The 23361-nt window shown below is 39.5% G+C and overlaps 1 protein-coding gene across 9 annotated transcripts; it reads left to right on the top strand.

The window, feature by feature from the left end:
- Positions 1-695: 695 nt before the first annotated feature.
- On the top strand, positions 696-23150 carry LRRC8B (leucine rich repeat containing 8 VRAC subunit B). Of its 9 annotated transcripts, none has more exons than XM_075039051.1 (8): positions 717-816; positions 9954-10073; positions 11058-11160; positions 11912-12035; positions 16335-16389; positions 17729-17828; positions 18510-20671; positions 21716-23150. In XM_075039051.1, the coding sequence occupies exons 7-8, from the start codon at positions 18536-18538 to the stop codon at positions 21986-21988; spliced, it is 2409 nt and encodes an 802-aa protein (XP_074895152.1). In that variant the 5' UTR covers positions 717-816; positions 9954-10073; positions 11058-11160; positions 11912-12035; positions 16335-16389; positions 17729-17828; positions 18510-18535; the 3' UTR covers positions 21989-23150. The 9 variants fall into 9 exon arrangements, with proteins under 9 accessions (XP_074895158.1, XP_074895152.1, XP_074895151.1 ...); XM_075039050.1 differs by lacking the exon at positions 717-816 and adding an exon at positions 7470-9248; XM_075039056.1 differs by lacking the exon at positions 717-816 and adding an exon at positions 12764-12906 and having other exon boundaries at positions 7470-10073.
- The last annotated feature ends 211 nt before the right edge of the window (positions 23151-23361 follow it).

Here is a 23361-nt window from a genome sequence, read left to right as displayed (position 1 = left end):
CGCGCAGAACATTCCCCAGCGTCCCCCGTCGTGCTCTCCTCGGCCGGACGAGCCCCGCTCCTTCCGCTCGCCCCCGCGGGGCTTGGCTTCGTCCCCTGCCGCGGCCCCCGAAGCCGCCCCCGGGGCCGCTCCGGGACGCGCACCCCTTCCCCGGCCCGGCGCCCGGCCCCAGCCGAGGCCTCTCGTGCCCAGGAAGCCGCGCGCCCTTTGTCAGACTGAGCTGCCGCTTTGCGAGTGTCACCTTCATTAAGTTTCAGTTTTGAATCGGCGGCGGCAACGGCTCGCTCCCTCCACCTCCTCCCGCTTTCGAGCGGCTCGCTGCGTTTAAATGCCGGCACCGAGGGGGCGGCCGCTGCCTGCGGGTCGGGGCGGCCCCGGCACCGGCGCGGGGGGGGGAGCTCTCAGCCTGACGGCTCTCCCCGCCGCGGGCACGGCCGCGGTACCGGGAGCCTCCCCCGCCCCCGGCGGCGGCCCGGGCGGGGCCGTCAGGTGCCTCCGCAGGTGAGTGCCGCGGGGAGGGGCGGGGCGGGGCCGGGCGCGGCGGGACGCTTTTGTCCGCCGCAGCCCTCTCCCCCGCCCCGCGGCCTGTCAGCGGTTCCGCCGGGCGCGCCCCATTGGCTGGCGCGGCCGGTAACGTGACAACGGCGGCGGGGCGGGGCCGGATCCGAGAAGTGCCGGTTAGAGCCGGTGCCTCGCGCTGCGCTGCCGGTTCCCTCGCGGACGGAGCGCGCGGGCGGCACGCCGTTGCGCGGCGGGGCTGGTCGCGCCAGGCCAAGGCCAGGCCAGGCGGGAGGGGAGGCGGCGCGGCGCGGCCAGGTAAGCGAGGGGTGGCCGCCGCTGACAGGTGCCCCGCTCCCCGGCATGGGAGGGAGGAACGGAAGGAAGGAAGGAGGGGGAGCGAGCGGGGGCCAGGGCGGAGCGGGGCTTTCCCGAGGGCAGCGCGCGGCTGGCCCTCGCCGCCGCCGGGAGGCCGCCTCCCTGAGGGGCCGGGGTGCCCCGTCCACCTGCGGGAGGGGAGGGGCGGGCAGAGAGGGGCTGCCGCCCCGCGGGGCGCCCGGCGCTGCCCGCCCGCCGGCCGGGCGGCCCGGTGAGCCTGCGCGGCGGCCGCCCCTTCCCCCGGCGGCGCTCTGCAGCGGGGCCGCTCACCTGCCCGTCTCCCGGCCGGGCCGCGGGGGGGGAGCCGGGCGCGGGAAGCTGGAGCGAGTCCGCGCCCGCCCCGGGGCCTGGCGGCCGTCCCGCTCCCGTGCGGGTGGGGCTCGGGAGAAAACCGTTTTCTGATTTGCGTAACCGATATTTACACGTGTCCTCAAGTGACCCGGGGCGCTACAGGTCGGCTGCGGCTTCCTTCCTCTCCCCGGGCGCGGCGCGGCCGGGCGGCAGCTGCCGCCCCTCGGCCCCAGGTGTGACGGCGGTGCCGGCGGCACCTGCCCCCGAGCAAATGGCAGCCGGCTGCCAAGTCCCAACTTCTCCGAAAGGGAGAGGAGACTTGAAGTCGCCGCTGAGGCCTGACAGTTCTGCGTGCGAGATAAGAAGCGTCCTCCTCTTTGCCGTTCTCTTCCTCTCCTCGGTCTTGTCGATGTACTTCTCATGCCCAGCAAGACAGGGATCTTGTAACAAGGGGCTTCTTGCACGGTAGCTTTTACTTGCATCCTAGCCGAGCTGTTTTAGTGACGTAAGGCTTATTTTGTGCCGGCCTGTTCTGTGGCAAAATTGAGGCAGCTTTCTGGCTTCCGCCAAGAATTCGTCTGCGGTGAATGCTACAATTAACCACTTCTGTAGGAGTGATTAAAGCAGACTTCCCTAAAGCTTAGTTTTTGTATGGAGATTGCCATTAATTATGCTGATCAGGTAAACAGTGTTTCGGTTGGCACCTAGTGTGGTTGTTTAAAACAGTACCTTTGAGGTAGTGCTAGAATAAGCTAGGAGCTATGTGGTCACGTGCAGTTTCAAGTATTTAAGCTTCATGTTCTGCTGACTCAGCCTTGTCTATTTGCTGAAGTGCTAAGGTAAGGCATCAATAATTTCCTGGTGTCTCAGAATTTTTTCTTATGGATCTTCCTAGCAGAGAGGGCAACAGATCAGGGCTTATTCATCTATCTTGTTTGAGTTCATAAACTTTCAAGAGAATGGGGGGGGGGGGAGCCCACAAGGCTTAAGTATTGAAATCTAGCGTATCACTCGTAGAATTTATTATGTATTGTTTAAGTACATTGTGTGTGATTACTTTGTGTAACTCAGCTGACTGTGGGGAATAAAAAAGTTATCCTAAGTAGTGCTTTTCTTCAGTATCTGTGGTACTGAGCAGGGCAAGGGACATGAAATGAGAGCAGAAAGGAAAATGACTGTTGTAGAGAATCATTAGGATAGGGTACAAGTTTTCTTAAGGGTTTTCCCCAGTGTTTAAAACATTCTGTTGTAGCTAGATAACAAAATGTTTATCACAGTTTTACATTAGCATTTATTTTTACATTCTACTGAATCTTACGTTAGTGTAATGTAATTGAGTTTCAACTTCAGTAGGATTCACATAATTTCCAGAAGTTCACAGTATTAACATGGTTGTTCCCTTGCATTCTCCAGAGAAGAGAGTTGCTGGTCTGAATCTTAAATTTTTTTCCTTTTTCAGGAAAATAGGATCCTCATGGGAGAAAAAGAAAATTGCCTTTTGTTTCTTGCAAGATACCAATACAGCTGCTCTTTGAAGTTGATGAAAGTGTGTTGAGTAAATTTTAGAGAGGGACCAACAATGCTAAAGAAATATCCATAAGTATTTCAGCATTGTAAAATGAACTTTGAAGAGCAGTATGTCACTGCCAAAGAAGTATTTTTATAATGGATTTCGGGGGGAGGCGGGGCGGGGGGAGAATCTTGTGTTCCTTTAGCTGCTACTGTGCCTGCCCTGCCTCACATGCTACAGGTAGTGAAAGAGACTGTGGCACTAGTAATACTACTTCAGCTTAAAATACCTACTGCTAAAGCCGTAAAGCTTTACTCATCTGGGATTAGAAATGGGTATTTTATGTGACTAAGTGTGACTAATGGATATTTGATGTGATAAGGTGTGGTTTATACTGGTCTCTGTTGCCTATCTAAATGCTTCACACTGCTGTCTGTATTGTGTGCTAACCTGTGAACTGTATTTATCCTTACCCTAGGCATCCTTGTAACAGCTGTTCAGCTGTTGTCTCGCAAATAGTACTATTCTGCCAGTTGCTCTTGCAGTTACTCCTTTTAAAGATAAGTTAGAAGTCTGTGCTGTGGTTATGAAGATATTTGGTTCAGATACCAGGGGTAGCCATGTAGAAGGGCAAGGAATGTAAAGTGGAATTAATATTCTAATATATACATATGCTGTCATTTTAATGTGTAAGTGGTATAGATTATATGTTGGTTTAGCAACACGTATCTATTATTAATTTGCAAATAATTAAATAATATGCTTTAGTCTTAACGTCTTAACTGATGACAAGCCATGGTATGCCCTGTCTAGTACATGTTTGTATCCAGTATGGAGTGAGTTCAGAGCCACACATCACAAACTTGAAACTGTGCTTTGTCACTTTGCTGGTAAATGTAGCTGAGAGGCAGTGGCCTGCATTTTATTAACCCTACCACTACCATGTGGGCAGTCAGCCTCATTAATGTCTTATCATGTGGTCTTAAGTTATTGATAACTCAACTGCTTATTTGTATGAACTATCTTGCACATACATTCCAATTAGAGTTTTACCAGACTTGGTAAGCAGGCTTCAGTTTGTTGTAGTTATGCTTGGGTTTGGTGATTCTTTTCCCCAAGAATTGTTAGCGTGCTACGAACTAGTTATGAATTTAATTTCTAGCTAGTTGAAATCAAATTGTAATTCAATATTAAACTAAAGTTTCATAATACTTATGAATAGCTTCCCCAATTATTTGATTTAAGATTACTGATATGAAAAGGCTATACTTTCTCGTGCTATAGCACATTGGAAAGAAGGCAGATGATGCAGCTTTTCAACAAAAATGTGGTTTGGGGTATAGTGGTAGCACACCTGCCTCTGATGTACACCCAAGAGGATTCTACGGTCTTTCAACAATCAGAAGGGAATTGTGGAGAAAACTTGTAATAGAGTATCTTCAATTTAATTCTCATTGGTGCTGTTTCAAAATATGGTCTTCACACACCCTGAATTAAATTATGTGAGTGCATTTCCATCAAAAGTGCTCAACTTCTCAGTATGTTCTGTCTGACACGGTAAACTGGAATGCAATTTCTTATACTGAAATTGAGAATTTAGTTGATTGTGAGAAACTGAAGGGATTAAGAATGCCAATAAGGGATCCAGTGATACCAATGAAGAATATGGTAGTAACACAGTCTGGTTTTGTTGCTGCCTATTGTTAGTAGGCTTAAGACTTTGGTTTTGGGGGAGATGCTAGTTTGAGTTGTGGTTTTCGTTTAATATGAAAACAAAGTTTCAGTTTTGTTGCATGGCAGTTACAAAACTATGGTCAAGTAGTTTACTCAGGCTTAATTGAAGTGACATTGATTTTAAAATGCTCACTTAAAACCCCTGGAAATGTAAGCACTGATTTCCCAGACATTACTGCCTTAGGTTTCTGGGGAAAATATTGGTATTCTATGAGTAGTTCAGGTTGTCAAATATTTATTCAGGTATTTTCTGGTAGCTAAAGTTCAGTTGCATACAAATATAAAGGTCTACTGAGCTGGAATTTAAGAACTGCAAATTTGGACTCTAATGCTAGAGAATTTATCCTTTAAACTAATTTTTCCATCTGAATGAAAGCAAAATCTTGATGTGCATTTGTTGTGTAATCCAAAATATTTGAGGAAGGGAGGGCATTTGGAAAGTTTTAACTAAAAACTGTTTCTAGGCTGTGTTGAAATTATTAGCAAGATAAACTATCATTTCCAACCCATGCTGATGGAAGTGTGAAAATGATTATTACTTTGCCAGTGCCTTTGCAGTACAGGAAAACTGTTTTCCAAGTAAATGTTTTTTATTAAACATTAACATTGTTTAAATGCTAACTTTGCAATGTCACTGACTTGGAGTCAGGAAAGCACCAAAACATTGCTTAATTGAAGTGAGATGGGATATGTCAATACTCAAGTGCTTTACTGAACTGGAGTTGTTAAAAGTAGTGTCTGCTTTGCGTCAAACTATTATTCAGTTTCTTACAAATATGGGGCTAGGGTTTTTTTACTTCAAAGTTCTTAATTGATTCAGGTGATTATAAAACCTTGACTCTTGTTTTTGAAGTTATTAAACTTGGCTTCATACCAAAAAGTGTTTTTCTTGTAGTGCTGCTATCTGAAAAAACTTGCCAGTTGTTAGGTGTCCTCAGACAGCCTACTCAAAAAGGAAATTTTGTGCAGTGGAAGACTGTTGCACAGCATACTTGGGCTCAATGGAAGTATGAAGAATGAACATCTGTACTAAGCTAACTTTGTGTTTGATCAGGAAACAAAGTGGGATTACTGTAGGTTTACTGTAGCATTCAAGTCTGATCACTTGTACATGGTTCTGAAACTTAGCATTGTTCTAGGAGATGCTTCTGACACATAACACTGCTTTTAGCTCTCGTGATTGCATGCGTATGTGCAGTTCTCGGGCTGTAGAGTTGTGTTTAGGCATTGGTATGTAATTTGTACATACACTATTACACAGTATGTGCAATGTGAAATTTGTCTTTCAGTCCTTTCATTTAATTAAAAGAAAAGATGATGTAGCTGGTTGCTTTGTCCAATTAATAAATATATAATGTAGAGTAATATGAACAGGAAGATACTTAAGAGATTGAGGTGATTGTGTGGACAGCATGCTCCCTGCTGGAGGATTAGTGAAACCTATGCCATTTCTGTTTCAGGGGAGTTTATATTTGACTGCAGTTTCACAAATTTTTCTTTTTTTACTTTGGGATGGAGAGATTCTTTTAAAAGATAGCCAGATGGGTTTCAGGAGAGTTTGCATACAAAAAGAGTGCCTGAGTTTGAATCAGATGTAAATTGGAAACTTATCTGTTATCATTATTTTATTTTAGATGTTTAGACCGAACATCTAGAATCAAGTGTTTCAACTTGTCAGGCTGGCTTTCAGGAGTAACTGTCTTTCCTGTTAAACAAGATGAAAAGCTGCTGCTTCTGAGAAGAGATATGAGCCACTGCTGAAAATCTGAATCAGCTTTCCAAAGTCAGCACTAATAGAGTGAAATCAGATGTGTTTCTGTATTGCTGCCCTGATAATTATATTTTCCTAGATGCAGTTAAATTCTTGTCTGTGGAAGTAATAATATTCCTTTCTGGAAAGTTCTTCATGAAACTTATGCAGCATCAGGAAAACTGAAAACCAAAAGAGTGGTTTTTGACTGTTCTTAAATCTTGTAGCCATATTTGTGCGTGGTAATAATTATCTTGCAGAGACAGAATGTATTTGGTATATATTTTTGATTTGTGGCCTCACTGGATGTTTCTGTTTCTCAACATCTATTATCCCAATAGGATACATTGGTCTTGGCAGTCTATAAATATTGAAAAACCCATCAGTTTCCTTTTTAGGCCAAATGTTGGAATTTTAACTTATTGTACTAGGTAACTGTTCATATTTTAGAAACATCAAAATGATTCTGGCTAGAATAAGGAGTATAAATACAAATTCATATTTCTGAGATTAGGCAAAGGTGATAACTGGCCGACCACTAATAGGAAAAGTAATAGCATGTGTGCTTCCAGCTCTCGGAACGTAACAATTGTACGAACCAGTACAATCCAGAATGGCCTCTCTGATTACCTAGTAAGAAGGTGTCACTACTGTATAATGTTCCTCATTTAAATACCTTATGAAGAATAGGAGAAACATTACCATGATTTTACAGTTGAGGAATTTGAGGCAGAGAGAAACAAAATGACTTGCATAAAGCTATTCAGCTGTCAGAGGTAAACATCCCTATTAACTGGGTTGGGTGTGGTTACTGTATAGGAAAGCAGTGTTTGAGCTGGGAAAATAATGTAGAATGGAGGTTCTGAATATCTAAAAACATTGGATTTCACTACTCTGCTCTCTGCAAAACTAGCAGGCTTCCTGTGGTATGAAGAATGTTGGCCCCTTCCATCTTTGTCTAAATGCAGTGCTGTTGAATTCCTTATAGGACCTTCATCTAGAAGTATCAAATCATAATATCGAACATGCTTTAGTTAATACATCAGTATGTATGGTATTACTTTATCAACATAATTCATTATATGGTAGCCTAGTTATAGCAGCATGATATTTTGTGGACTACAAAATTGACCCAAATGCTTACCTGACTACTTAAGTAGGATTTGTATTCCACTTTGTTCTGCTGTGACAGCAGCACTCCTGGTGGTACTTGAGAAATTAATTCAGAGCTAGTTCAGGTATGTGGACATACTTTAAGGCTCCTCCTTCTGAGAATATTTTCTTATTTCAGACTTGTTTTCAGTGAGGTTACAGGAGTTGTCTGGCCATTTCAAGGGTCTCTGGCCATTTATGACTTTACCGAAAAGTACACTGAAAATGGAAGAGCATGTATGAGCAATTCCCTGCCTTTTCCCAAGAAAAGAGGGTCTTCTGTTAAATAATCATAACTGTTTATGCTTCTGGCTCTCTTGTACTTTTACTGCTCTTGAAGACTGAAGATAAACTGTACTATAATTAAAGAATCTGCTAGTAGAGAAACCTTGTATTTAAGCTGTGACTATTCTCCTGTGTTATCTTCTGCTTTGTTTCTGATGTCCTGAGCATAGCAGCACAATGAATGGACATTGTGAGTATGTGTCTGACTTTTGGAAACTAAGGGGGTAAAAATTAATTTTTTATTGTAGTACTTATCTTGGTATGCAGAATTAGATACCACTGAGGCTTCCTTTAGAATGATGGAGGGATACTGCTGATACCATTGTATTATGGTTATGTATTCGTATTTCTCAGCATGAGAAAGAACCAAATATGTGGTTACAAGAATAAAAAGGTGTTATAAGTGAGCTTGAAAATCTCATTTCATGCACTTGAAAGGTGTCTGACTGTATTAGCTATGTTAGTACTGGGATGAAGGACTTTATGTACTGTTGTGTAAGATGGTTTCTGGGAGAGCTATAAAAGATACAGCATGCCACAGATATCAGTCCCAGCCTAGACCTTTTGAGGTTGCTTTTGGTGTAGTTTTCCTTGCTTAGGAAAGAATAGGTGAAGAACCGAGGAGACTTTTCATACTTGATGCTCCAAACTTGCTCCAAGATTTCTTTGGAACTTGAAAGTAAGGACTGTTTGTAGTATTGGTGTACTATTTCTGTTTTCACTGCTGCTGTACTGATTTTAAAACCTGCTTGGGGGATTGGGGAAACAACAAAGGAGGCCTGTTCCTTTAGGTATCATTTAAGAGTGTAATCTGTGCCACTTCCCTGATATCTTCCATGAGACCTTTGGGCTAGAATGTTTGACAACATGGCATGCCTGCAATCATCTCTGGAGAGAGTTGTCTCCTCCCACACTGGTTTAAATAAGTATTAGCTGAGCGCAGATGGACTGTGTGCTGTCCTGCCAAGGCAGATGCATTTCCCATGCTGTTCTATTCCCCTCCTCTCCACTACCAGTATATTCTCATTCTTCTTTTTCTTATGCTAGAAAGCCTGCTTCCTTTAGTCCACTTTCTTAAGAGACACCATTCCTCTAGGCATTGTTAGTCTTGCAGCTCTGATTCTGGTTTTGTTGGGTTTTTCTAAATGGGTCGATAATGTTCTTTAGGCATCCAGATTAGGTTTGTACATGATGGTGCCCCTGTCTGCTACAAGTATTTTCTTGGGTATTAGTGGAGGACAGCCTTTGCTGCTCTTAGGGCTACATCATTGGTGGCACATTCCTCCTACAAAGTCCAGGTAGGGTTTTCACTCTCTTCTTTTGGTTGCTTCCAACAAAGGACTCAAAAGTTAGAGCAAAAAAACCTGTCATCTGCATACTTGAACATTTTTTACATGTTCCTAGTGCTGCAGTCCTTGTAAGTGTTAAATCTTATTTTTATCTAGTCTACCTTTTCTTTGTTCAGCATGGTCTGTGACCTGTCTCCTTTTCTGTGAATTGCTTGTAATTTTTGTGAAATTACCAGCTTTGTCTTAGTTGATATAGTACAGAGTCACTCTGGAAGTTATTTTCTGTAACCTAGATTCAATCTCTTATACTCTGTTTAGAAAAAACATTTATTTTCTCAAAGAAATGCACCTACTTGATCTGGTAAGCTCTGTTTAATTTTTACTTCTATAACTTGGATGTCATTTTTTGAAAGGAAAAAACTAATGGATTTGTAACTGGACTTGTTTTCTTTAAATACCTATGAAGTTCATGATTGTATGTTGGGTCTGTGATAGCATGAGCCACTCTGGGGTGTGATGTGGATGATTTTGGATACATTGCTGTGGGTAATGTAGTGTAGTATCTCAGTGCTCTCAATCTTATTTCACAAATCCATTAACATTTCATAAAAAAAGGTAGGTTTGTCTAAGAAGAGATAACTGATACGTGCTTTGAATGTGCTTGGCTTCAAATTTATTTGTTAAAGAAGTCTCTTTTACTGCTTGGGTGCTGATTCTGCTTGTGTACCTGTGTCTACTTTTTGAGACTTAACATGAACCGACTTTCTGTTGCATTAAATTGTGTATTTCATTAGAGGCTGTCTAATGCCAAGCTTAAAAATACAGTTCTTTGGGCTCTTAGAAGTGTATTGATACTTTAGAAGTAGTAGGAATACATGCCCCTTTCCTACTTTTTATTCAATACTGAAGTTTTTGTTTACTTGAAAGTGTTATGGGGCCAAAAAAGGGGGAAAGGAGGCTGACAGAAGATAGTACTTCACTTTAAATACTAACCTCTTTGTGTTGAAAATGAATGGGAGATGATCATGCCATATAACAGATATCTGGGACTTGTTCTTTGTTCCAGTGGTTTTGGGCCCCTGTTTTTACTTCATGAGAATTTCAGAAGTGACCTTCTGGAAGACAATCTATATGGCTTGTGTTTTGCACCAATAGGTGCTGGTCCGTGATGACCTCGGTAAGAAAGGTACTCAGACTCTGTACAGTATAATTTAAAATGCTTTTTATTGGCTTTGACACTAGAAAGGAAGAGAATAGTATAGATAATCTTACATCCCTTTAGAAGCTGGGAATGTGGGTTGTGCAGCATCAAATGAGCCTTCAATCTGTGTGCAGCACACCATGCAGACCCTGCTTGTAGAAATGGTTACCTCATTTTGATCATTCAAGCTATTACAGAATTTTCTTACAAGAAAACAACTCTGTGCGTCATTTCCACTGTCAGCCAGGAAAGATGTTCACAGGAGAACTTCTTGCTGCACTTCTTGATAAAGACAAGGACATGCAGGTGGTGTAATCGCTGGTACCAAGTGGGAGCTGCTTGCAGACTCCTCCGTTATGAGCTGGCTAAATTTATCCTGCAGCCAAGAGATCTGCACAGCACAGGCCTGGGCCTGTTAACTAGCCAGAGTAGATCACTAACACCTCAATGTGCCATGGTCTTCCAGTCAGAACTACTACAGTTTGTTATACTCTTTTCTTTTTAAAAAGCCTTATGGAACACTTTCCAGTTGTGGGTTGTTTTTTTTTCATCTGTTAATGGGTTTTGCTATGTTTCTTTAGGAATTGCCAAGCAGACTCGTGATAGAGCTATTTTTTAGTGGGTAATACCAATGTGGAGTTTTGGCAGTCTCTTTCTATTTATAATTTCCTTTTTAAAGTAGAATATGTGAAATGTACAACTGTTTGAAGAAATGTAAATTAATGGAGAAAAAAAATCTGCTTTCTAAAGAGTGCTAGAGTTGCCAGTGAGAATGCAAATTAAATAAATTATTAGTTAAATACTAGGGTGAAACAAAATATGTCTCTAAGTGAATTTACTCTTTGGATTCTTTGTACAAGCAATGCAAAGCACTCTCTTCTAAACAGGTGCTTGTTTTGATATTTATTTTAATCAGTATTTTAGATGCCAATACATCTCAAGTTTAAGTTAATATATTTATATTTGTAGTTTAAAAAGAATTAAAGGGATGAGAACACAAGCTGAAAATAAATCCATGATCTGGGAAAGCTACTACAGCTTGACTGCAGGTTTATCTTAATCTGTCCTCAAGGTAAGAGGAGACCACAGCACCAAAATACTTGTCTGTGTAGTTAAAGTCCTTCCTCTGTCATATTTCTATCATCATCTGATATAACCTTAATTTATATATTTAAAAAAATACATCTCTGAGTTTGAAAATAGTGCAAATTATTGCTTACTAGAACTGTCCAGATTTGATTCAGAGTCTGGGTCCTGCTTAGTTTGGTAGGGATCTTAGGAAGCATCATGACTATGAATTAAGTGATATTTGCCCAGAATGTAGACAGCTTGCTTTTAAAGAATCAGTCATGTTGATGCAATTATGTACAAAACAAAGCTGGTCTACCTTTTTGTTTTACTTCTGTTTTTTTACCATTAGATTACTTGCCTGTTTAATTCTGAAACACACTTGTTCAGAAACCTAGGTTAGTACCTACTTAATTTGTCTTTGTTTTGTTTTGCAGTGTTTTTTGTGTAAACTGCTTATCTTGCCTACTGTCTATTTGGCCTTAAACTTGGGTTTAAACTGCATAATTTTCTTGCTAGTACAGGCCTTTCTAGGAGCATAGGTTGTGACCTTCTATTTTAGCTAGAACACAATCCTTAGCACCTTGAACTTAACTTGAGGAGAGGGCTAGAGAAAGTGCTTTTACCAGTCAAAGTGTGTATGTCTGAACATGGATTTGTATTTAAAATTGCTCTCCAGGCTAGACTAGTATGAAATAAAAAGCACATTTAACATACCTTTTAAATACATATGTTGTTATACAACTTCATTACAGAGTTTAACCCTCAAAATAGTTGACTTGGTTTCTCCCTTCCATCCACTATTGAGAATTAGGCTCGAGTAACTTCATGCACTTGGGCAGACCTCGCTGATGTGACTCATTATCATACGGCCTACAGGTATGTGATTTTAACTGCCTGTGCAACTAGAATGTTTGAAGATGATCTATCTCCCTAGTGAGTGTTTGACCAGTGACATATTTTACTACCAAAGTTTAATTCTTTATTGGCCCTCCATGAATGGGGGAAAGGCTTAATACTTGTGTATTGATGGCATTTAATGAGAAGCTAATTTAATATGGCTCAAGGAAGACAATAGTCTTTTCTGGAGTACTGCAGGCATAAGTTGGCAAAGTATAATGTAGCGTATCTAATCCTGCACAGTCAGATTTCAAGAGTAAGTCTTTTGCTTGTAAAGCAAATCAAATTGGAGTAAAGCTTATTTTCAATTTAGATTAGACTGCAAGATAAAGTATTTCTCTTGCATTAAGTGTACCAGAGAAAGGAAGTAATAGAATAAAGATGGGTATTCTGAGTTCAGGTGAAGCTGCCTTTAAGATGTTTTTTTCACCTACTTTAAGGCCTTTTATGTCGAACTTAGGAATATTCAAGCTTTTAGTAGTTGAGAAAACTATTTAAAATACACTTGCCATGTACTCTATTTTTCTCAGCTTGCTGAAGATATAGTAGTGGTAGAGCTGGGTAGTAGTTGCTTAATTTTGTAAGACTTTTTATCAGCTTATGTTCTGTGCAGTTAACTCTGAAGCAGTGGCAGAGTAAAAATGTAAGTGTAGCCTAACTTACTAAATTTTAAACTAAAAATATGTTTACAATTTCTTTTTTCCCAGAAATTATTGGGCTACATAGTCTTATGTAAGCAGTCTTCTCCAGAGAGCAAGGACTGCTTCTTAAACAGCATAAGACTTTGCTATTACTCTTCCACATACTATGTTCAGCTGTACTGTCTTGAGAGCAGGAGTGTTTAAGAAAGGTAAGGCCTCTAGATAATCCAGACACAGATGGTTGAGATTGTCTGTAGTTGTAATTATGATCTTTGATTGTTTGGAAGGACTTTAGGCCTTTGTTTGAAAGGTTGTTATGGAAAACTTGCAACAATGTTAGTGTAGTCTTAAACATCTTGTGCTTGAGGAATATAGTGATTACTGCAAACAGTGAGAATGTCTTTGGGTTTATTTTAAATACAAAAGGATAATAACTTATACATGTTTAATTGTCACCTGTGACCTTCTTCAGAAGGAACTGGAAAGAAGCTTTCTGTAATCTTGTTTGCATGTTGTTCTGCATGCAGTGGAGTACAGATCCAAAAATACAATCCCCATTGAAAAGATCCTACAACTGAATCTGCACATGCACACAAGTGGTCAAAGTACAGATTCATGAAACACCATATATCAAATGTAGTGCTTGAATTGAGTAGTCTATTACTTGTCAATAGGAGGCTTAAAGGGAGAGGCAGCCATCTGAACACATCTGCTAAGAGTATGTGTGATAGTATCGTTCTTTGTGAAGTCAGACCTGCTCCAAAAATCTTGCAGTACCTGGCTTTTTGTTGTTTAGGGAATGCTTGAAAAAGGAAATGGTAGAATGCTAATAGAAGGGGAAGTTTTAGCCAGGAAAGATGTGTTTTAGGTGATGAGTGTGTGAGGGGGTAAAGTCTGTTACTTTTTTACTTTGGGAATATTCAGGAGGGTTTATTTGCAAGTGGAGGTTCAGGCTGTGCATGTGAGACCCTAAGTGGTTACTAGGAATCCCATAGGAGAGTCTCAAAACTGCCTATTAAGCAAAATTGATTGCATGTTTAGTTTATTACTGAATTTAAAAATTTTGCATGCAAAACTTCAGAAGAAAAAGTAATACATTTCAACTAGCTAGAAGCTAAGTTGGTACTATAGTTCAGGAATCACTTTTGATAAAAAATTGATAAAACGGACACGTTTACTTAGTATGTCAGCATCTCCTTATCTCAGTTGAGAAGCACATCATGCTGTTGGAATTAACAGCATTAGTCAAGAGATTGGCTGAAAACTTGATGACTGTGTTTCTCTGAGGGGGAGGGGAAAAAAGCAAGATAGAGGGGCCACTGGAATACCTGTCAAGGTATGCTTTAACTGTATAAATCTATTTTGATTAACTTAGTGTGTCAGAAACACCAGCTAAATACTTAGACAATCAACAAAAACAGTGTAGCCTTAAAAATAAAACAAAGCCTGCTGTCAGGTAGTGGCCTTTTGTAGCCCATTATCCTTTGGGGAGGACAAGCAAGGCACTTACCTTGCTGCAGAGCCATCCCTAACTAAATGTGCCTAAAATTATGTAAGCAGTGACCAAATGACAGAGTAATGCAATGTTAAGTAACCTTTTGGCAGCAGGGGAAGTTTGGGTGGGGTGTCAGCTTATAGATAATATTTATCAAAATGATAGTCTTTTATTCATGTTCTGGATATGTTTCTATTGGTAAGATCTGTAAGTCTTGAAGTAACTAAAAATTGTCTAGATATTAGTGATCTTTATTGCTTTATTTTCCTGGCCTGTGTCCCAGTACTGGTCTGGGGTAACTCTCCTGAAGTCATCATTTAGCCTGGGGCTAAACTGTTGTCTCTCATCTTCTGAGAAAGATTGCCAATTGAATTAGGCCGCTTTGAAAAGCTTTTATGACTTTGATATAGGTTGAAAGCTGCTGGAGATGAGATTTATCAAACCCATTATAGTTCAGCATTATTCCATTTGATTAGTTACTCTTGGCATACAGATAGGATTTGAAAGAAAACTGTCTTTAGCAACATTATCATTAATAATTCACATGTTTATATTACACTTGTATATACAATGTATTTCCCTCATAGGAAACTTTATTTCATATACATAGAATTGTAATGAATACTTAGCTTGATTGGTTTAAAAAAGTGGTCATTAACAAGACCAGAGTTAAAGTATTTAAATACCTAATATTGTGACACTTGCTTTCTGCTAGAAGGTGTTGTAAAACTGCCTCAAGAATGTAGCCTTTTTTCTGGAATATGTGATAGGGACTAACAACTTTCCAGTTCAAGGCAGGGAGGTGACAAAGAAAGCATTTTATAGAAACAGACCTTACAAAATTACATGGGTCAGTCTCACTTTGAGTTCTCAGTCTGTATAAAAACAAAATACTCTGAGCATTATGGCATTGGCTGAAGAAGGTGTATTGAGTTATGCGTATTCTCAAGTATACCGATATGTTTTTAATAGAATTGGCTTAAGTTCCATTTTATGTTTCTTCTTTCTGTAACTTTTAGAGAAAATACTTTATCAGTGTTAACTGTTTTATGGTACTCTGAATTCTGTCCTTTATGCTCAACAAGAGCCTTGCTTATTCCCCAGAATAGGTCTGTTACCAGAAAAGTGGTGTTCTTTGTATAAAAGTGCAAAGCACATATGTGCATTATTAAATTGTTTTACTTGTAACTTTCTCTAATAAGCATTTAGTTATATAAAACATCTTCTTTTAAAATGTTAGTATCTGCCCAAGTCCCTGATGAGGTTTACGTGTTTGTCAAGAAAAGAATTGTTCCCATCCTCATGCTAATTAGACCTTGCACACTGTTTTAAACTCTCGGCCAGTTCAGTGATCATTTTGACTTTTCAAATGTTTTTCTTTGTTAAAAATATGCTATTTATACTTTTGCTCTTACTTTCTTGAATCATTCAACATATTTATTTCTTAGTGTGTTCTTTAGAACTTTAACAGGAGTCCCAAGTCTTTCATTTTTTGTAGCAAAGTTCAAGTGAGAATAATTAACAGGTTTTAATTCTAGGTTGGAAAGGAAAAAGATACTTTTGATTTTTCTCTCTACATTCAAATCAAGCATGTTTGGCTTGAGTAGAGACATGATCCGGATATTCTTTGTAGAATTAAAGCCTTAGTTTGGATGGGTTTAGTACCTTTTTGTGCTTCTATACCTAAGAATTTATATTAAAACCCTAAAGAATTATACCAAAAGAATTAATTTTAAAGGTATTTACAGATGTGGTTTTTGCAAGATGAGCTGGAGTGATTGAAGAAATTGCTGTTTCTTAGCTATGGTTAGAGCATCTCAGCTGCAGGACTAGTAACTTCATATAAATGCAAAACATGTTGAGTTGAAATGGCTTTTAGTGCTTAGGGGACAATGACAAGGGCCATTACTATACCTCTACGTTAGGAAAAGCAACTTTCAGGTGGTGACCAAGTAAATAATTTGACAGGATCATTTTAAATTATTCTAACTAAATCTTGTAGATCTAGTTAGGTCTTTTGGTCATTAAATGTTGGATCTTTACAACACTGCTGTGGAAGGAGTAATGAGCTGTTGTTCTAATACTTACAGTTGTTGGAGTCCAAATATTTCATGATCTGATGATGATTTATTTTCCCTCCAGGAGTGTTTTGTAGCCATCCTGTCCTGCTTCAGCTGTTTTCCCTTGAGTGGGCCTGGTAAGTTTCTACATTCTGTTAAAAGTAGCCTTGTCAATGCAAGAAGGGTTAACTTATTTTTGGCCATACTTCTCCCTTCAAATGTGAATGTGGAGTAAGAATAAGGTTCTTCCTTAGTTCAGCTGTTGTTTGTCTTGTTATAACAGCTTGTCAGCTCTGTTTGGAATTGAAATGTCCAGTACCAATGATTATGACTATGAGGTGGCAGGGTGCCCAGATGGCCAAGAAGGCCAGTAGCCTCCTGGCCTGTATCAGAAATAGCGTGGCCAGCAGGACTAGGGAAGTGATTGTCCCCCTGTACTTGGCACTGGTGAGGCTGCACCTCAAATACTGCGTTCAGTTTTGGGCCCCTCACTACAAGAAATACATTGAGGTGCTGGAGTGCATCCAAAGAAGCTGGCGGAGGTTCTAGAGCACGTGTCCTATAAGGAGTGGCTGAGGGAAATGGAGTTGTTCAGCCTGGAGAAAAGGACGCTGAGGGGAGACCTTATCACTCTCTACAGCTACCTGAAAGGAGGTTGTAGTGAGGTGGGTGTTGGTCTCTTCTCCCAAGTAACAAGCAATAGGGCAAGAGGAAATGGCCTCAAGTTGCACCAGGGGAGGTTTTAATTGGATATGAAGAAAAATTTCTTCACTGAAAGGGTTGTCAAGCATTGGAACAGACTGCCCAGGGAAGTGGCAGAGTCACCATCCCTGGAGGTGTTTAAAAGATGTGTAGATGTGGTGCTTAGGGACATGGTTTAGTGGCGGACGTGGCAGTGCTACATTAATGGTTGGACTCAATCTCCAAGGTACTTTCCAATCTAAATAATTTATGATTAAGAACAATACAGAAAATCCTCGTTGCTTAATATCTGTACTGCTTAAACTTTATAGTATGTTTTCTCCAAACCTGGTAGTGTCTGTGGTATAGCCATTAACACTGGATAGTTTATTAATTTGTTTCAGGATGTAAAACATGGGTCTCTGTTTTTGAGAAACTTGCCTTTCTGCCAAACCTTGGTATATCAAAATTATGACTGAATTCTGCTTCTTGAAGTCTTGCATGTTGCGTATTTTATTTTCACATAGTTATTGAAAAAAAAAAAATTACTTCCCAGTTGAAATAGGGCTAGCTGTAGGCGGTTTCCTGGTTTTTGCGTTGTGATTGTGCAAAACTTTGACTTCATGTTCTACGTGATCATGTCTGTGTTCCATTTCATGTAGCTATAGCAATGCAGAGCTTAATGGATCCTGATGTCTGCAATAAGGCAGCAGTTCTAATGAAAGCTGAAATGTTTGCTCTTTATTTAGGTGAAGCCATTAAAAATAAAGCATATTCAATGTTTTTTCCATCCAGAATGAAGACAAATGTAAAGATGGCATGTCCAAGGAATTTTAAAAGGTGTAGACCTCCTGACTGAGCAGTGCTGCATACTTTATTCTCTTTAATTAGTAAAGTAAGTATGACTCAAACCTATGCTGCTGGGGTTAAGTGTGCCATTGTTATATATTACAATATTGGACAATAGCAAGTTGTGTTAGTTTCATTTTCATTCTGTCAGTATGCTTAATTCTCTTGATGGGAGAAGATGGGGAATTATATATAAGAATATGTAATGCAAAACTGCTTTTTTTTGAGAATTTTGGTGTGATCTTTATTCTTGGGTAGAATGACATAATCTCATAGAAAATTCTAAATCACAAGAGCCATCATGTTAATATATTGCTCTGATTTTTTGGATTCCTCATAAATGAGAAATCACTTTTGCTATGTAAGTTTAGGACAGTGGTGAAGGACTGCTAGTAATATATCAGAAGCTTCTTTAACTTATACCTGCTTGTTGCTTTTACTTGAACAGTACCCAAATGTTTGGTCAAAACAGACTTTCTCCTCATCTCTGATGTTAGTTTCACTCTTCACTTAAATTTTTGCATTTCAAGTAACTTTCCTTAAAATAGATATGATGGCTAGGGTTAGGTGCTAGGAGTTCTTGGATCCTTTTGCTATGCTCTGGATGCTAGGCCAAATGTTACATGTTTAAAACTGTGAAAACAGTAATAAGCTTCAAGTGTTTAATGGTGAGAAATTGTTTTTAACAGTTCTCTAAGGATGTCTTTTTTCTTTTTTCCTCTACCAGCTGCTGTTCTCTCACAGGTGAAAGTCATGATCACGCTAACAGAACTCAAATACTTAGCAGATGCCCAGTCATCCTACCACATACTAAAACCATGGTGGGATGTCTTCTGGTATTACCTCACCATGATAATGCTGCTAGTTGCTGTGCTCGCTGGGGCTCTCCAGCTTACTCAAACCAGAGTATTGTGTTGTCTTCCTTGCAAGCTAGAATTTGACAATCATTGTGCCGTGCCTTGGGATTTAGTTAAAGCCAACCTTAACATGTCGACTAGCTCTACAGCACAGATAATCATCCCGCTTAAAATCCAGAATGATCTCCATCGGCAGCAGTATTCCTATATTGATGCAGTATGTTATGAGAGACAGCTTCACTGGTTTGCCAAATTTTTTCCATACCTAGTGCTTCTACATACCTTTATTTTTGCAGCTTGCAGTAATTTCTGGCTTTACTACCCTAGTACAAGTTCCAGGCTTGAGCACTTTGTAGCCATTCTTCAGAAGTGTTTTGATTCTCCATGGACAACGCGCGCCCTCTCAGAAACAGTTGCCGAGCAGTCTGTGAGGAAGTTGCCAATAGCCAAATCAAAAGCAGTGATTTCATCACCTGGGAGTTCAGTAGATATAGGGGCCAGCAGACAGTCCCTGCCTTATTCGCAACCTGGCTTGGAAACAGCTGGAAGAGAAAATTCCTCAAGTGTTCTTGACAAAAAAGAAGGGGAACAAGCTAAAGCTATATTTGAAAAAGTGAAGAAATTCAGAGTACATGTTGAAGAGAAGGATGTCATATATACAGTGTATATGAAACAGATTATAGTGAAAGTCATTGTATTTGTAATAATAATAATTTATGTCCCCTACTATTTATCATTTATTACACTTGAAATTGATTGTGTAGTTAATGTTCAAGCCTTTACAGGCTACAAAAGGTACCAGTGCGTTTATTCGCTAGCAGAAATTTTTAAAGTTTTGGCTTCTTTCTATGTTGTTTTAGTGATCTTCTATGGCTTAACTTGTACTTATAGTTTGTGGTGGATGTTAAGAAGTTCACTTAAGCAATATTCTTTTGAGAAGTTGAGAGAGAGAAGTAATTACAGTGACATACCTGATGTAAAGAATGACTTTGCATTTATTCTCCACTTGGCAGATCAGTATGATCCTCTCTATTCCCAACGATTCTCAATATTCCTGTCTGATTTGAGTGAAAACAAACTGAAACAGATAAATCTTAACAATGAATGGTCAGTGGAAAAACTGAAAAATAAACTAGTAAAAAATTCCCAAGACAAGATTGAACTTCACCTTTTCATGTTAAATGGTCTTCCAGACAGTGTCTTTGAATTGACAGAAGTAGAAGTCCTAAGCCTGGAACTTATCCCCGAAGCCAAACTTCCTTCAGCTGTGACCCAACTAGTCAATCTCAAAGAACTCAATGTTTATCATTCATCACTAACTATGGATTATCCAGCAGTCAGCTTTTTAGAAGAAAATCTGAAAACATTGCGCCTGAAATCTAGTGAGATGGGAAGAATTCCGTTTTGGGTCTTTCATTTAAAAAACCTAGAAGAATTGTGCTTAACAGGATATTTCATGCTAGATCATCACAACTCCATATACAATGAAAGCTTTCAGGGGCTAAAAAATCTGAGATCAATTCACTTAAAAAACAACCTTTCCCGCATACCTCAAGTGGTTACAGATCTTATGCCTTCTTTACAACACTTGTCTATCAACAATGAGGGAAATAAACTGATAGTGCTAAATAACCTGAAGAAGCTGGTAAACCTGCGAACCTTGGAATTAATCTGCTGTGATTTAGAGCGCATCCCCCATTCCATTTTTACCCTAAACAATTTGCATGAAATTGACTTAAAAGAAAATAATCTCAGAACAGTGGAAGAAATAATTAGTTTTCAACATCTTAAGAACCTTTCTTGCTTAAAATTGTGGCACAACAGTATTTCATATGTCCCAGTGCAGATTGGTGCACTATCAAACCTGGAACAATTGTATCTAAATTATAATAATATTAAAAATGTTCCATTGCAGCTATTTCTTTGTAAAAAATTACACTATCTGGATCTTAGCTATAATAAGCTAACCTCCATCCCTGAAGAAATCGGTTATCTGACCAATCTGCAGTACTTGGCTTTGACAAAAAACCATGTAAGTAGAACTTTGAATTACTACCAAAAAAACCCCAAAAAACCAAAAACCAAAACCCAAATATTGACTTAACCTACCATTTCTTCTGAAACAGCCTCTGGTTCAAAATGCTTTTGTGGTATTCATGATTGAAGTAAACTCAGTAAGGCTGAAAAAGGGGTGGTGCTTGTTTAATTACTAAAACTTTGGTGTCATCAAAGCTTGTGTAATACTGAGTGAGTACTGTCCTGGTCTGTAGCAGCTTAAGGGCTCTGATCCAGAGATAGTATAGGTTAGGATGGTTGTAAAAATGTATCTTCACTTTCCCTGCAGCTGTCTAGCCTATGTAGTATTTTAATGGAAGTGAACAGTGTTAAATTTTTACCTTAAAATGTCAAACTGAAAGCTCTAGTGAATCACCAGCTAGGTGATGAGCAGCTCAGCTGTCTGATTGGGAAGAGGGAAATAATTATACCTGGTAACCTCATCAGCAGTGCTAAACTGTCTGGCTCATTAGTGTGGGGTCCAGGCTTGTGACTTAAGACTTCTTTTGAGGTTTATAATTGTTTTCACTGGTGAAGCTGGTTTTGGATGTCATTTGTCAGTAGTGTGGACCAGGACTAAGTTACTACTGTACTGCACAGATAACTGCTTGTGCAGGTTTCATAACACAGGAGCTGTTTGTTTCTCCCCAATCTGTGTGTGTTCTTTAAGTGATTCTTAGGAGATAGTAACCTATTTATCTCCCCTGCCACCTGCACACATTTGTACGCACTTCTGTGCATGTGTGCATGTATATGTTCCTCCCTGCCATGCTTATGTCTTGACTTCTGCTGGTAGCTAAGCATCCTCATAACAAAACAGGTATATAAAACCATTGAAGTGTTCTCAAGCACTTTATCACATTGTGATAGAAGCATTACAATCTTCCCTTTCCTTATCCTTCTATAAACTGAGGGGTTTTTTACCCTAAAATAAAACCAGGAAATGTCAAAACATGGAGCTGTATGTAGGCTAACAACTTCTAATATACATTATTTTTGTTCTTTTCTTTCCTTTTTCTAGATTGAAATGCTGCCTGATGGATTGTTTCAGTGCAGAAAGCTGCAATTTCTTCTTCTGGGGAATAACAGTCTGATGAATTTGTCCCCTTGTGTGGGTCAGCTACTGAATCTTGTTCAATTAGAGCTCATTGGAAACTATCTTGAATCACTTCCTGCTGAACTGGAAGAATGTCAGTTCTTAAAGCGGAATAGTCTAATTGTAGAAGAAAGGTTGTTAAAAACACTTCCACCTCGTGTAAGAGAGCGTTTGCAGACTTGCTCAGATAAGTGCTAAGTTTAAAATTAAATTTTTCATTGCATTCTATAAGCCTTTTGCTTAATATCTCTCTAAAGATCTGTATAGGTGGAGAGTAGTAAAGGAGAGATAACAATATATAAATCAATCTTAAATGCATTGAACTGAGTTGATTGTATTGGAAGAGAAAAATTTTATTTAGATTTGAACAAAAAATGCAGCCTTTAACATGTAATCATATGTTTGAAAAACTGAAATATGAATCGTTGGTTGGGTTCTACTGGTAGAAACAATAAAATTAAATGTTTATGATAGTATTGAAATGGAAGAGTTGATTGCCTGGCTATAGTGAGAGTGTACATACTTTTTTTTTCCTATGGGAATTTTTCCCATTAATAGGGATAATTTTAAACAGTTTCATCTCCTGCCATATGAGGCCTAAGAACTGTCTGGAATTAGTTTCTAAATATGAACTCTTCACTAACTTAGAATATGGTAAATTAAGAGTTTAAACTATTTGAGCAGTTCAATTGCATGAGGTATACGGAAAGTAATTTTTCAACATACCTTATTTTTTTAAAGCTTTTGACAAGTACTGAGCATTAATTCTATAATTGTGGAAGATGCCATTTGAATCTTGCTATTAAAACAAGTTGGACACTAATGCCTGAAACCAGTTTCAGTATTTTGTCTTAAAAATAGTAAATACAAAATGAATTGTTGTCTAGAAATTGGGAGGAATCAGAACAATCTGGAGTAACTGTTGTGCGCATGTACTAGACAACAAATCTTATAGTACTTATCTTCATAGATAATGGTGGCAAATGGAACATGATATAGTTGCAAAGTTGTCTTCTGTATGTTGTGAGCATCCTGGGTGTTAGTGTAGTGCATGTTGCTGTTTAACATTTTTATAACTTCTCATTACTGACTGCCTCAGTGCTGCTTCTCCACACCCAGTTACTGTATTTTGGTGGCTGGGGAGAGGATGAAGGAGGCTTGTATTAGCTAAGGACAGAAAGATACAGTTAAACCAAATAATCACACAGCTTATAAGCACTTGGGATGGAAAAACAGGAAGCATTATAAGCTTTGCCTCTTCTAGGGATGTAATAATTTCATAAATTATAGTGCTGGAATGAGCTCTTATGCCATCCTTAATACTTGCAAAACTGGATGGAAATAAAATGGTTCCTGACTTCATTCTTTTGCTGTGCGCTGTTTTATTATATTTGAAGTCTTAACTCTCATGATGTTTATCATGTTCACTAAAAACATAAGTTATGACCCTGGGGAAGAAAAGAGCATGCTTTCTAAAAAGTATTTGAAAACTTTCTGTATTAATTAAAGGTTTCAAAACCAACTCAATTATGGGTTAAACAGATGAGTTAAACTGTGCTCTTAGTGACTTT

The sequence above is a fragment of the Buteo buteo genome, chromosome 10 (assembly GCF_964188355.1).
Source record: "Buteo buteo chromosome 10, bButBut1.hap1.1, whole genome shotgun sequence".
Lineage (NCBI taxonomy): Eukaryota > Metazoa > Chordata > Aves > Accipitriformes > Accipitridae > Buteo > Buteo buteo.
This window is presented reverse-complemented; position numbering and strand designations above follow the sequence as displayed.

Excerpts from the sequence above, each read along its gene's own strand:
- LRRC8B (XM_075039057.1), top strand. The coding sequence starts at position 18,536 with ATGATCACGCTAACAGAACTCAAATACTTAGCAGATGCCCAGTCATCC. Across the intron at positions 20,672-21,715 it reads TGGCTTTGACAAAAAACCAT|ATTGAAATGCTGCCTGATGG; the intron begins GTAAGTAGAACT and ends TCCTTTTTCTAG.